Source organism: Sciurus carolinensis, chromosome 12 (assembly GCF_902686445.1).
Source record: "Sciurus carolinensis chromosome 12, mSciCar1.2, whole genome shotgun sequence".
In the NCBI taxonomy this organism is placed as follows: domain Eukaryota; kingdom Metazoa; phylum Chordata; class Mammalia; order Rodentia; family Sciuridae; genus Sciurus; species Sciurus carolinensis.
The window spans coordinates 57,467,983-57,480,071 of record NC_062224.1 but is presented as its reverse complement, the minus strand read 5'-3'; the positions used below and the strand labels follow the sequence as shown (position 1 = coordinate 57,480,071).

Below are 12,089 nucleotides of genomic sequence, written 5' to 3'. Positions count from 1 at the left end.
TGAGTTTAAAAGATAGCCTCTTCAACAAATGGTGCTGGGAAAATTGGAAATCCAAATGCAGTAAAATGAAACTGAACCCCTATCTCTTACCCTGCACAAAACTCAACTCAAAATGGATCAAGGACCTAGGAATTAGACCAGAGATCCTGAACAAAACAGAAGAAAAAGTAGGCCCAAATCTTCATCATATTGGCTTAGAACCAGAATTCTTAAGACTCCCAAAGCACAAGAAATAAAATCAAGAATTAATAAATGGAATGGATTCAAACTAAAAAGTATTCTTAGCAAAGGAAACAATAATGTGAACAGAGAGCCTACAGAGAGGGAGAAAATCTTTACTACACATACTTCAGATACAGCACTAATCTCCACAATTGATAAAGAGCTCAAAGAACTTAACACCAAAAATACAAATAACCCAATCAATAAGTGGGGTAAGGAACTGAGCAGACACTTCACAGAAGATATACAATTGATCAACAAATATATGAGAAAATGTTCAAAATCTCTAGTAATTATGAAATGTAAATAAAAACTATTCTAAGATTTCATCTCACTCCAATTAGAATGGCAATTATGAAGAATATAAGTAACATAAGTGTTGGCGAGGACGTGGGGAAAAAGGCACACTCATATATTGCTGGTGGGATTGCAAATTGGTGCAACCACTCTGGGAAACAGTATGGAAATTCCTTAGAAAACTTGGAATGGAACCACCATTTGACCCAGCTATCCCACTCCTTGGTTTATCCCCAAAGGACTTCAAATCAGCATACTATAGTGATATAATCACATCAATGTTTACAGCAGCTCAATTCACAATAACTAAATTGTGGAAACACCTTAGAAGCCCTTCCATAGATGAAAGGATAAAGAAACTATGATATATATACAATGGAATATTACTCAGCCTTAAAGAAGAATAAAATTAGGGCATTTCAGGTAAATGGATAGAGTTGGAGAATAATATCATGCTAAGTGAGAAAAGACAATCCCAAAAAATCAAAGGCCAAATGTTTTCTCTGATAAGTGGATGCTGATACATAACAGGGGGGTGGGTAAGGATAGAATGGAAGAACTTTGGATTGTACAGATGGAAATGAGGGAAGAGGAGGAGGCAGTGAGTGAGAAAGATGGTGTAAACAGACATCATTACCCTGTACATGCATGATTGCACAAATGGTATGACTAGACATCATGTGCAACCAGAGAAATAAAAAGTTGTGCTCCATTTGTGTACAATGAATTGAAATGCATTCTACTGTCATGTATAACTAAATAGAACAAATTTAAAAAGTACTAACTGAAATACTAAGCAGTCTACTTCATTTTTCAGAATTAACATAATCAGATATTTCTCCAGAGCAAATTCTAACATATACATCTGAAGGATTAGAAATGAAATACCAAAAAACAAAATAAAATTTCAAAAACAAAAGAATACGTAGGTAAAACATCAAGCCTCTCATTTTTTCTCTTAACAGAACTGATTTACAAATGACAACTAAGTCAAAACCATCAAAGCTGAAATAGGCAAGCATTAAAACTCCCCCATGGAAAGTTGAAATTGTCTTAAAAAACAGAACAAGCAGTGACTATGTTCTAAAACAAAAGAGTGAAAAAACATTTTTAGTGCAAATGTACCTCTAAGTCATAAGGAGATATTAATTTTAAACATTAAATATCATAAGACTTTTGTCACAGAAGTATAGAAATCATCTGATCCATTGTTCTTTAAACTGTGGGTCATTGATATTAGAATCATTTAGGTAACTTGATAAAAATTCATATTCCTAGGACCCAACAGGACCAACTATCAGAATCTCAGGGGATAGAACCCAGGAAACTGAATTCTCAACTCTTAATAAAGGTAAATCTTCTCAAATTATCAATAAAGGAAATACCCATGAAGTTAAGTCAGGCAAAGTCCTATAAAACTACTTGCTAAATATGTGGTTCCTAAGTGATGATGGAAAGAATAATTTTGATTCTTGGGCCCTTAATTAATAATACCACATTGTTAAGTAGATTTCTTAGATTTTAGAGTTCAAGAAAAATTCATGGTAATCCAATAAAGATCTAAGGTCAGATTATGAACAGTTTCTAGATTTAACAAAGTCCTTCCTGTATAACATACTTTCTGCTTTTAGATCCACTCTTTCCATATGGAAAAAGCATAAATGGTATGCTCAAAGAAGTACTAGAGTAAATATTAGGCACTGCTACATTTTTTCATTTGAGGACACCTTCCATCTCAGTAAATTCTAATTTTGTGACATCAAGCAAATACCAGTATAGAACTTTGGCCAAACTTCAAGGAAAGAATCTAAGCAGGGAAGAAGGCTAAGGTGGAGGGTAGAAGAGAACATTCTAAAATAAAATTTATGATTTTTAAAAAATTCTCACAGATGCATCCAGAAGTGTTTGTTCCCTTACCGTCTCCTCTGTCTTTGAAATTTCAGCTCTTGCTGGAGTCTTTCATTTTCAAGTACAACTACTTGTACCCTATTTTTCATTCCAGAGAGTTCCTCCTATAAACAGAAACAGATTGAGCATTTTTAAACAAATGATAATATTTATTGATTACTAAAGGATCCAGAATGATATAAAATATAGAAGATTTATGTTCTCTTAATTTCCTGAAACACTACAATTATATTTAGACAATAACGGTAACCCAAACATTAGCTAACAAAGAGAAGATTGGGAATGTATAGCTGAAGGCCTGTTGATGGCCATATCACAAACGTGTAGTTTCTGATAATATTTTTCTCCCAAGGGATCCAGGCTTATAGGCCTTAATTAAAATAGTTATCAAAGAAATTTTAATAATGACATACACTGCTGAAAATATAAGATATTATTAATAATAAAATGTCAATAACTTGTGCAGACTAAAAGGGGGAGACTTGGAGATAAAGAGATAGAAAGATGCAATGATTATGAACTGGTAGCCATATGGAAATGAATTGTGAGTAAAGCAGTGTGATAGGGTTTCCTTGGTCTTGCAGGGTATAATATAAGGAATTACAGATAAATGAAAATAGAGTAGCTCTTGAATAGCACCTCAGTCTCTGAAAAAATATGTCAAAATCATTTCCCTATCAGTGGGGTAATACTTATCCTAATAATATTCATAACTAGTATAATCAAAAACTAATATATAAAATATGTGAATTCCTTTCAATTATTTTATTCAGAAAAAGCAAAGCTGTAATTAAAATAACATTTTTAGACTTCCAATTTTCATTCTTACAGGCAATGAATATAGAAGACATCAATCCCATCTTTAAAAAAAATGTTGAACACCCTAAAAATGTGAACTTTTCTTAAACCCATCTGAGAATTGAAGTCACAGGGAAAACTGATGTCCCATTGGAGAAACAGGCAAAAACTAAGCAGAAATCTACGAGAAGAAACAAATGCTTGGGTAGGAAAAACCAAGCTAAAATTAATGAAATGTTCAAAGCTAGATGTACACAAGTTTAAGGGTTAACCATTCCAGTGAGAACCAGTCTCAGGAGGACCCTCCCCTACATACACACACACACGCACAGACACACACACACAGACACGCACACTACACACACTTTTATGAATTTTATCTCTAGGACTCTACCAGGTTCTCACTTAAAGACCAGAGGGGGGGAAAAATCCTTTTATGCTGGGGAAGGGAAAAGTAGCCATTTTGAAATATGCCTAGATTCTGATCTGTAACAAGGCATCTTAAGGGAAATCATTTTACCAAAGTCTAATGAACGATGGTTTTATTGCAACTTAAATGATGTGGGAAATAAGAAATGCCTAATTCCAGTCCCGTGCCACCCTTCCCTCTAACTTAAAGGGAAGTAGGAAACTGAGAAGCACTTGTGAAACTCTCTGCGCTTGTGGAAGGGCACAGGCTTATTAAAGAACTGAGGCCTAATCTTGTAAGACTATAGCAGAGGAATTCAGCTGAAAGAACTGCATATCTTAGACTGTATTTAAGAAGAATCCTCTAAGGAAACTCAAAGACTACAAGGAAACAAAAACCAGGACACTGGAAGAAATCTTAACCTCTGACATGTATAGCAAAACACAGTCAAAAGAGCCTAATTTCTGGACAATAAATATGAAACTTCACATTAAGTTGTACTTAACTCAGTTCCTATTACCTAGTACATCATGTCTGATATTCAAATAAAAATTTCAAGGCATCCTAAGGACTTAAAATACAGTTTGAAGAAACTGAATAAGCATCAGAAACAGTCCAGTCTCAAATATGGCAGAGATGCTAGAATTATCAGGTCAGAATTTCAAAATAATTAAGATTAATATGCTAAGATCCTTTTTCTTTCTTTTTTATACTGGGGATTGAACCCTGGGGCACTGAGCTACATCCCCAATCCTTTTTCTTTTTCTTTTTCTTTTGAGATGGAGTCTCATGAAGTTGCTGAGGGTCTTGCTAAGTTACTGAGGCTGGCCTTAAACTTGTGATCCTCCTGCCTCACCCTCCCAAATCACTGAGATTACAGGTATGTGCCACCATACCTGGTTGCTAAGATCTTTAATGGGAAAAGTTGACTACATGCAAGAATAGATGGGTGATGTTAGTGTGATGATGGAAACTTTAAGAATTATAAGTAATGTTAGAAATTAAAAACACTAACAGACATGAAGAATTGCCTTTCACTGCCAATCAATGGACTAGACATTGCCAAGGAAGACAATTACTAACCTGGTAGAACTGGCAACAGAAAATCCCAAACAAAAATGAAGAGAGAAAGAGAAAAATTAAAAACAAAAACTCCCCAAAGACAGAAAAGAATATCCAAAAACTGCTGTGCAATTATAAAAGGTATAATATATATGTAATGGGAATACAAAAGAGAAGAAAGAGAAAAATGGATGGAAGAAATATTTGTATCAACAATGACTGAGAATTTTCCTAAATTAACAATAGGCACCATACCATAGACCCAGGAAGCTCAGAGAACATCAAGTAGGATAAACACCAAAAATATCTACATCTAGGAGGAATATCATATTCAAACTGTAGAAAATCAAAGGCAAAGAGAGATCTTAAAAGAAACTAAAATAAAAATGCAAAACAAACAGCACCACCACCACTACTGGCAACAATAAACCTTTACCTATAGAGAAGGAGGAATAAGAATTATATATGCAAACAAGAAAAGAGTAGGATGAAATTTTCAAAGTGTTAAAAGAAAAAAAGTCCTCTAACTTATAATTTGTATTCAACAAAGTTAACCTTCAAAAGGGAAGGAAAAATAGACTTTCTCAGACAACTGTGAGGGAGTTTGTTAATAATACACCTGCCTTCCATGAAATGTTAAAAGACATTCTTCAGAAAAATGAAAAATGATATAGGTCAGAAACCTATCATCTATATATAGAGAAAAAGCGTTAGAGAAGAAATAAGTGGAGATGATGTAAATATTTTAGTTTCTCATTAATTTTTCATATAACAGTGTTCAGCATCAGGAGGCAACAGTGCATGTGGTAATCATACCTTATATATAACTGAAATTAATGAAAGCAATGTTATAAAGGATAGGAGGGAGAAATTGGGACTATTTAGTTATCAGGGACTTACACTACCTATGAGGTAACATGGATTATTTGCAAGTACATATTTCAAACTCTATGGCAACCACTTAAAAAATAAAAAGGAAAAAAATGTATAATTGATAGATTTACAAAGACAAGATTTAAAAAGGCAATCATATTAAATAAGCAATTACAAACAACGAAGACATGAAAAGGATTGAAAAAAGAAACAAAGAAGGGCATTTAAGAGAGCAGCAACAAATGTTAGATATGAACCTAACTATATCAATAATTATTTTAAACCTCAATGGTCTAGATATAACAATTTAAAGATAGACATATCAGAAGATATTTTTTAAACAGTCCTTAACTACATATTGCCTTCAAGAAGTCCAATGTAAATACAAAGACAAGGACTGGTAGATGGCGGAATAGAGGAGCCCAGCAGAGGTACCTCTGCTCCTCCACAGGATAGAACCGTCGCAACAGGTGTGTAACTGCATGTGGAGGTGGGTGGCCATGGATAAGTACTGGAACTTGACAGCAGAAAAAAACAAAACCTGCTGAAATCCAGAGACTGGGGAAAACAACAAAACAAGAGAAACAATATCCCAGGACTTGGTGTCCAGTACCTCCATCAGGGGCAGGGTACTCCTCAAGGGGGTTCAGGTGAAAGAGGAAGAGTCACAATCACAGGGTGGAGCCTTCTGCAGAAGGCTATACTCTGCAGACAAACACATTAAATACATAAGTGACCTAAAGTCTGCACAGCAAGGTGGCTGTAGAGAAGAAATGCACTGTATCTTGCAGCAAATTCTCAGAATGCTATAGCCAGGAGCCAGAGGGCATAATCACATCTCTGGGTCTTTGTGGACATTCAGCCCCAATGAATGAACAGGCAGCAGCCACCTGAGACAATCTTGGCTAGTGGGAGCATCTCTTGACACAAACCCCATGATGAGAATTTATGCTGCAGCGAGCATGGGCTGCAAAGAGGAAAGAAGTAGAGAGCACAGCCCTCTGGAATCAGTGGCTCAGGGAGCCCACACTCTTGTCACTTAGAGTGACACCAGTGGAATGTGGTCATGTAGGGACCAGGTTTGGAAGGTGTCATGATTCAAGGTAGTAGATCACTGGGTTCCTGCAAAACCTCCTCCAGCAAAGAACTCAGTGGTCCAATTCCTCCCTCCTCCCTGCAGGAGGCATCAGTGGATCCCCTTAGGCATTCCTGTCCCTCACAGACTAAAAACCTCTAGAGTGGGAAGGGAAGGAGGAAGGAATAGGTGAAGCACAAGGAATGTAAACTACTACGTATAGTACTGTAATGGTGGATCTGTGTCATTATACATTTCTTAAAACTCATAGAATATAAATATAATGCTTGAATTTTAATGTAAACTGGAAAATTCAGTTAATAATAATATAACTATTGGTTCATCAGTTGTAACAAATGTACTACACTGAGACAAGATGTTAATAACCAGGAAAACTGTGCGGTAGAGTGTTGATTGAGAGAAGTATATGGAAACTCTGTATTTTCTTCAATTTTTCTACAAATCTAAACTGATCTTTAAAAAAAGACCCAAAGTTTTAACAACTTCTTTTTAAACCTTTAAATGTTATTTTCATTTGTTCCTCCTTTATTAAAATATTCTTTGTCTGACTTTCAAGTCTTCTGCAATCTTCCATATTAACAGTTCATCATTATTTTCATTATTTCTATGAGACACACTCCATGGTAGGAAGACAGAAGAGCTATCTCATGGGGCCTACAACAAACCACATTAATCCCAAATATATAATTGTTATTGTTCTTTACAAAACTTTTTCTTTTCCCTTCTGCTGATCTACATGGTTTCCTTTAACGAATGATTCAAGATCTACCTCTCCCATGAAAAACATTCCCAAAGACATGAGCTTTTTGCAACATTCTATACCATGAAGTTTATACCATGAAGTAAAGGACTACATATATTCTCTATTATGCAGCTATGGTGCTCATGGGCAATAGTTTTGTCTTCTCAACTAGATGGTAAATTTATTATTTATTTTAAATTTCATCCATAGCATCTTTAGGGATCAAGAGATTCTTGCTAATGGAATAATTATTATGATATTATTTTGGTTTTACTGATAATCCAAGAGTACCTGAATTTTAATGATTGTGTCCTCCAAGAGAAAACTAATGTTAAGATCAGGAACTCCTTTGTAAAATCAAGATCATGAAACATCTAAAGCCTCCTTAAGTTACATACTGGTCTTACAGGGCATGATGGTATATGCCTGTAATCCCAGCTAGTTGGGAGGCTGAGGCAGGAGGAATGCCAAATTCAAGGCCAGCCTCAGTAACTTAGATCCTCAGCAACTTAGTGAGACTCAAAATGAAAATAAAAGGGCTGGGATGTAGCTTAGTGGTAAAGCAGCCCTGGGTTCAATTCCCAGTTCAAAAAATATATAAAATAAATAATAAAAAGTTACATATTGGTCTTGTATCAAAATGTTAAAAATATAATTCATGATATAAAAAAATTAGTAATTCCCATAAAAGGTCACATAATTCAATCCCTAGCACTGAAACAGACAAAATCCAAAAAACTATGGTATATATTTAATAGATATTTTACATACATATAAAAATCATCATCTGATGCACAAATAATACAAAAATGAAAAGTAAAAAGAATGAAAACAAAACTAAAACACTAACATACTTTGAGAAAGTAGAAGGGTTCTAATTTCATTAATAACCTTAGCAAATTGCATATAGTCAGCTATATAACCTTTCAGAGTCACAAGCTATGGGGTAATGCATTCAATTTCTTAATCATTATTCAGTATTCCCTGAGTCACTCTTTTTCAAATTCAAGGTAAGAGCCTTTAGACTGACAGTGGAACAGATTTAGTCTCCCAGCTTAGAATCCACAATTATTGTACCACAGCTTCAATAACTTGACAAGTGTGGGAGAATGATTGGTATTAGTATTCCAAAGCATTTGCCATCTGGTAGGCTAAAGTAAATGGAGTGGAAAGGAAGAATTCTGAAACATAAGGGCATATTGTGAAATCATTAGACAAAGTAATGGACTACTGGGAAATTAAGCAATCAGAAATGGCATGGTGAAGAATATCATCCCCAAGTCTGTCAAGTTCCTGTACCACATTAGTCTTTCAATAATATAAGAACAACAATTGTCAAAGAACTGCTACAAACATGAAAACTAATGACAACAATTTCTTATTTACGGCATAATTCACATAAACTTTAAGTTATGTAAGATTAAATTCCTAATGAGAAACTTACTTTGCAGAACTTGACTTCAGCCTCCAAATGGTGAATGTATTGAGACTGGTCATAAATAATAGGAACAAGGTTGTGTACAGTAGGCATATTAGTTTCTTCATGTTCTGATGCCCTCTAAAACAAAAAAAGTTAAATTAAACATGTTTGGATTTTGCAAAAAATAAGTTTTCCAGATTCAATTCAGCACTGATATGATATAAATATATATCAAAGTGTAACTAATAGTATTTATTTGTCTATCCTATAAATTAAATATACAAGACTTGGAGATATGAATATCATTTTTTGCAGACAGAAGTAAAGATTGTTATAAAAAGCATGGAAAATGGAAAGATGCTGGGGTAGGAGTGAACTGTCTTGGAATGAACTGCCTATTTGAACTGACAGCTCAACATCCCCTTCAGTAATGCTGTGATATAAGGGACAACTCTCTCCAAGAAACTGCCATGAAAGAGAATTGCTAGTTGAAACTGTGGATTAGCTCACTGAAGAAAGAGAATCTTCAGATAAGTTTTGATGTCAAATGTGTGTCAATAAAGTGAAATTCTATTTCAAAAAGGGTAATTCAGTAGAACATTTTGTTTTTAAAAATTATTCACTCTGTACTCAGGCAATTCTAAGCTGTGCTTTTTTGGAATACAAAACCACCAAGACTAGAACCCTAAAGTAGAGACACAAAGTGGTGACAACTGCACTGAGGAGTCCAGTGAAGAGATCCTGAAAAAGTTCTAATATCATTTAGCTCTGCAGCATCCCAGACACTGATTTTTAATATATATCTTAGCTTATTTTAAAGTGACTATTAGATAGTTTATAAATAATAATTTTTAAAAGAAGAAACCAGGGGGGAAAAATTAAGTTTAACCAGTTAAACCAGAGGCAAGTTTGAGATGAAACAGTCTCTATTTCTCAATCATTCTGTTTTTCAGTCCAACAAAAATTATAAACAATGAAATACCAGTTCTCAAGGCAGACAGTTAAAAGGAGCTTTACTTTGGGTACATTTAAGAATTTAAAAACCAAAGTAACTTTATTTATGCGTGTATGTATGCATGTGCCTACATATGTATTGTGGTTCCACAGACAGAACTCAGGGTCTCACGAATGCTAAGTATAAGCTCTGCCATTGAGCTATACCTCCTGCCCCAAAGTAACTTTTTCTTTCTTTTCTTCCTTCCTTCTATCCTTCTTCTCCCCTCCTCTCCTTCCCTCTCCCTTTCTTTCTTTCTTTCTTTCTTCCTTCCTTCTTTCTTCCCTTCCTTCCTTCCTTCCTTCCTTCCTTCCTTCCTTCCTTCCTTCCTCTTTCTTTTTCTTCCTTTCTTCTTTCCTTTCTCCTCCCCTCCCCTCCCCACCCCTCCCCTTCCCTTCCTTCCTTCCTTCTAGCATTGGGGATTGAACTGAGGGGTGTTCTACCACTGAGCTACATCCCCAGTTCATTTCTCTATATTATGAGACGGGGTCTCACAGCCAGCTCAGGCTGGCTTCAACCTGTGAGCCTCCTGACTTAACTTCCTGAGTCACTGGAATTGGTGTGTACCATCATGCCCAGCCAAGTAACATTAATTAAATGAACTATCTGTGATGAGTAGAAAGCTAAATAATGAAAACATTATACTTTACATTTATCATATATATACATTCATATAATCATTTTATAATAATAGAAACAGGTTCAGAATGTAGGCAAATATGAATTAAGTACAGTTAGTCCTCCATGTTTATGGGTTCCACACCCATGGAGTATTCAACTGATTGCATATCAAAAATATTTGAAAAAATACTTAGTCTGTCATGAAGATGTGCAGAGCTTTTTTCTTGTCATTATTCCCTAAACAATTAGCATAAAAGTTATTTACATAGCATTACATTATTTCAGTCATTATAGGCAATTCAAGTATATGGGCAGATGTGCATATGTTATATGAAAATATTATGCCATTTTATATAAGTACTTGGGCAACCATGGATTTTGATATCCGAAGAGGGGTCCTGGATCTAATCCCTAAGGATATTGAGGGACAACTGCATTCTTAAGTGTACATAGGAGAAAGTCAGTGTGAAAAATTTTTAAAAACTCAAGCTAATACTTGTATGGAAAATGTTCACAATTTGTACATCCGTTAAGGGCTATTAGTTTGGATGTCCATGTATTAAAAATAATAAGTAATAATAATAATAAATATACTTTCCATCTCAACAATGCCTCAGTTTACTCTCAATACACCCATATATTTCTGATACATTGTACTGGCTATGAAATTGCATTCTGAAGCTATAATCTTAAAAAGTATATTATTGTTATTATTATCATTACTATTATGGCTTATCATCATTACATGTAGACTGAATACGATTAGAGTCCAAGTTTCATTCTTTTATATATCTTCATATATAGAGACAGGTGTATTTGTAAACAGTTTGTATACTAAATGGATTCTCTTGGTTAATGTCTCTGCCTATCCTGATTCAATAAACTCCATAATATCACTGTTCGACTTTATCTTTAAAAAGGAAATAAACATGTCTGAACATTCAACAGATACAGCAAATTCATCTAATAGATTTAAAAGCATCCTACCCACTTGTGCTTAAGAACATTCTACAAACCAGATGTTAACAGTAATAAATTCAATGAATGATAAAATGTTTTATTAAAATTATAATCTCTACCTATAAATTATGCTGAATATGTATATGAAATACATTTCTCTAAAGTAGGAATTAAGCATAAAAGTATGTATCAGGTGAAATGAAGTGCTAATATGGGGTACTATTATGACATTTTCAGCTGCAAATAACATGTCTCTACAGTTTCCAGTATGCAGGTTTTGTATTCAAATGTTATGCAAATTGAAAATTCAAGTTGGGCCAGGAGTGGTGGCACATAGCTGTAACCCCAGCTATTTGGGAGGATGAGGCAGAAGCATTGAAAGTTCACAACCAGCTCTGACAACTTCCTAAGCTGGTACTACAGCTCGGTAGTGGAATGCCCCAGTACCATCGGGCAGTTGGGGGCGGTGGGAAGCAAGGTGGTTATTACTGCATTTATGTTATATTTCATACTTCAACATTTCTAAAGAATTCTAACTACGTAATCTTGTTATTATTCCAAAAATCTGTGAAATAGGTACAATATCCTTATAGAGAGTATGTGATAGACCCTATTTAGATCTAAGGCCTAGACACTATTTTGGTCTAATCTTCATCCTTCCCTCACACCTATCTCAGCCTTAGCATA

At 34.7% G+C, this 12,089-nt stretch overlaps 1 protein-coding gene across 1 annotated transcript in view; it reads right to left on the bottom strand.

Moving 5' to 3' along the window:
• Positions 1-12,089, bottom strand: part of Sdccag8 (SHH signaling and ciliogenesis regulator SDCCAG8) — a 241,548-nt gene that overhangs the window by 216,141 nt on the left and 13,318 nt on the right. The window contains 3 exon segments of the mRNA XM_047521464.1: positions 2,407-2,447; positions 2,450-2,531; positions 8,852-8,965. Coding sequence (XP_047377420.1) covers positions 2,407-2,447; positions 2,450-2,531; positions 8,852-8,965 — 237 coding nt within the window.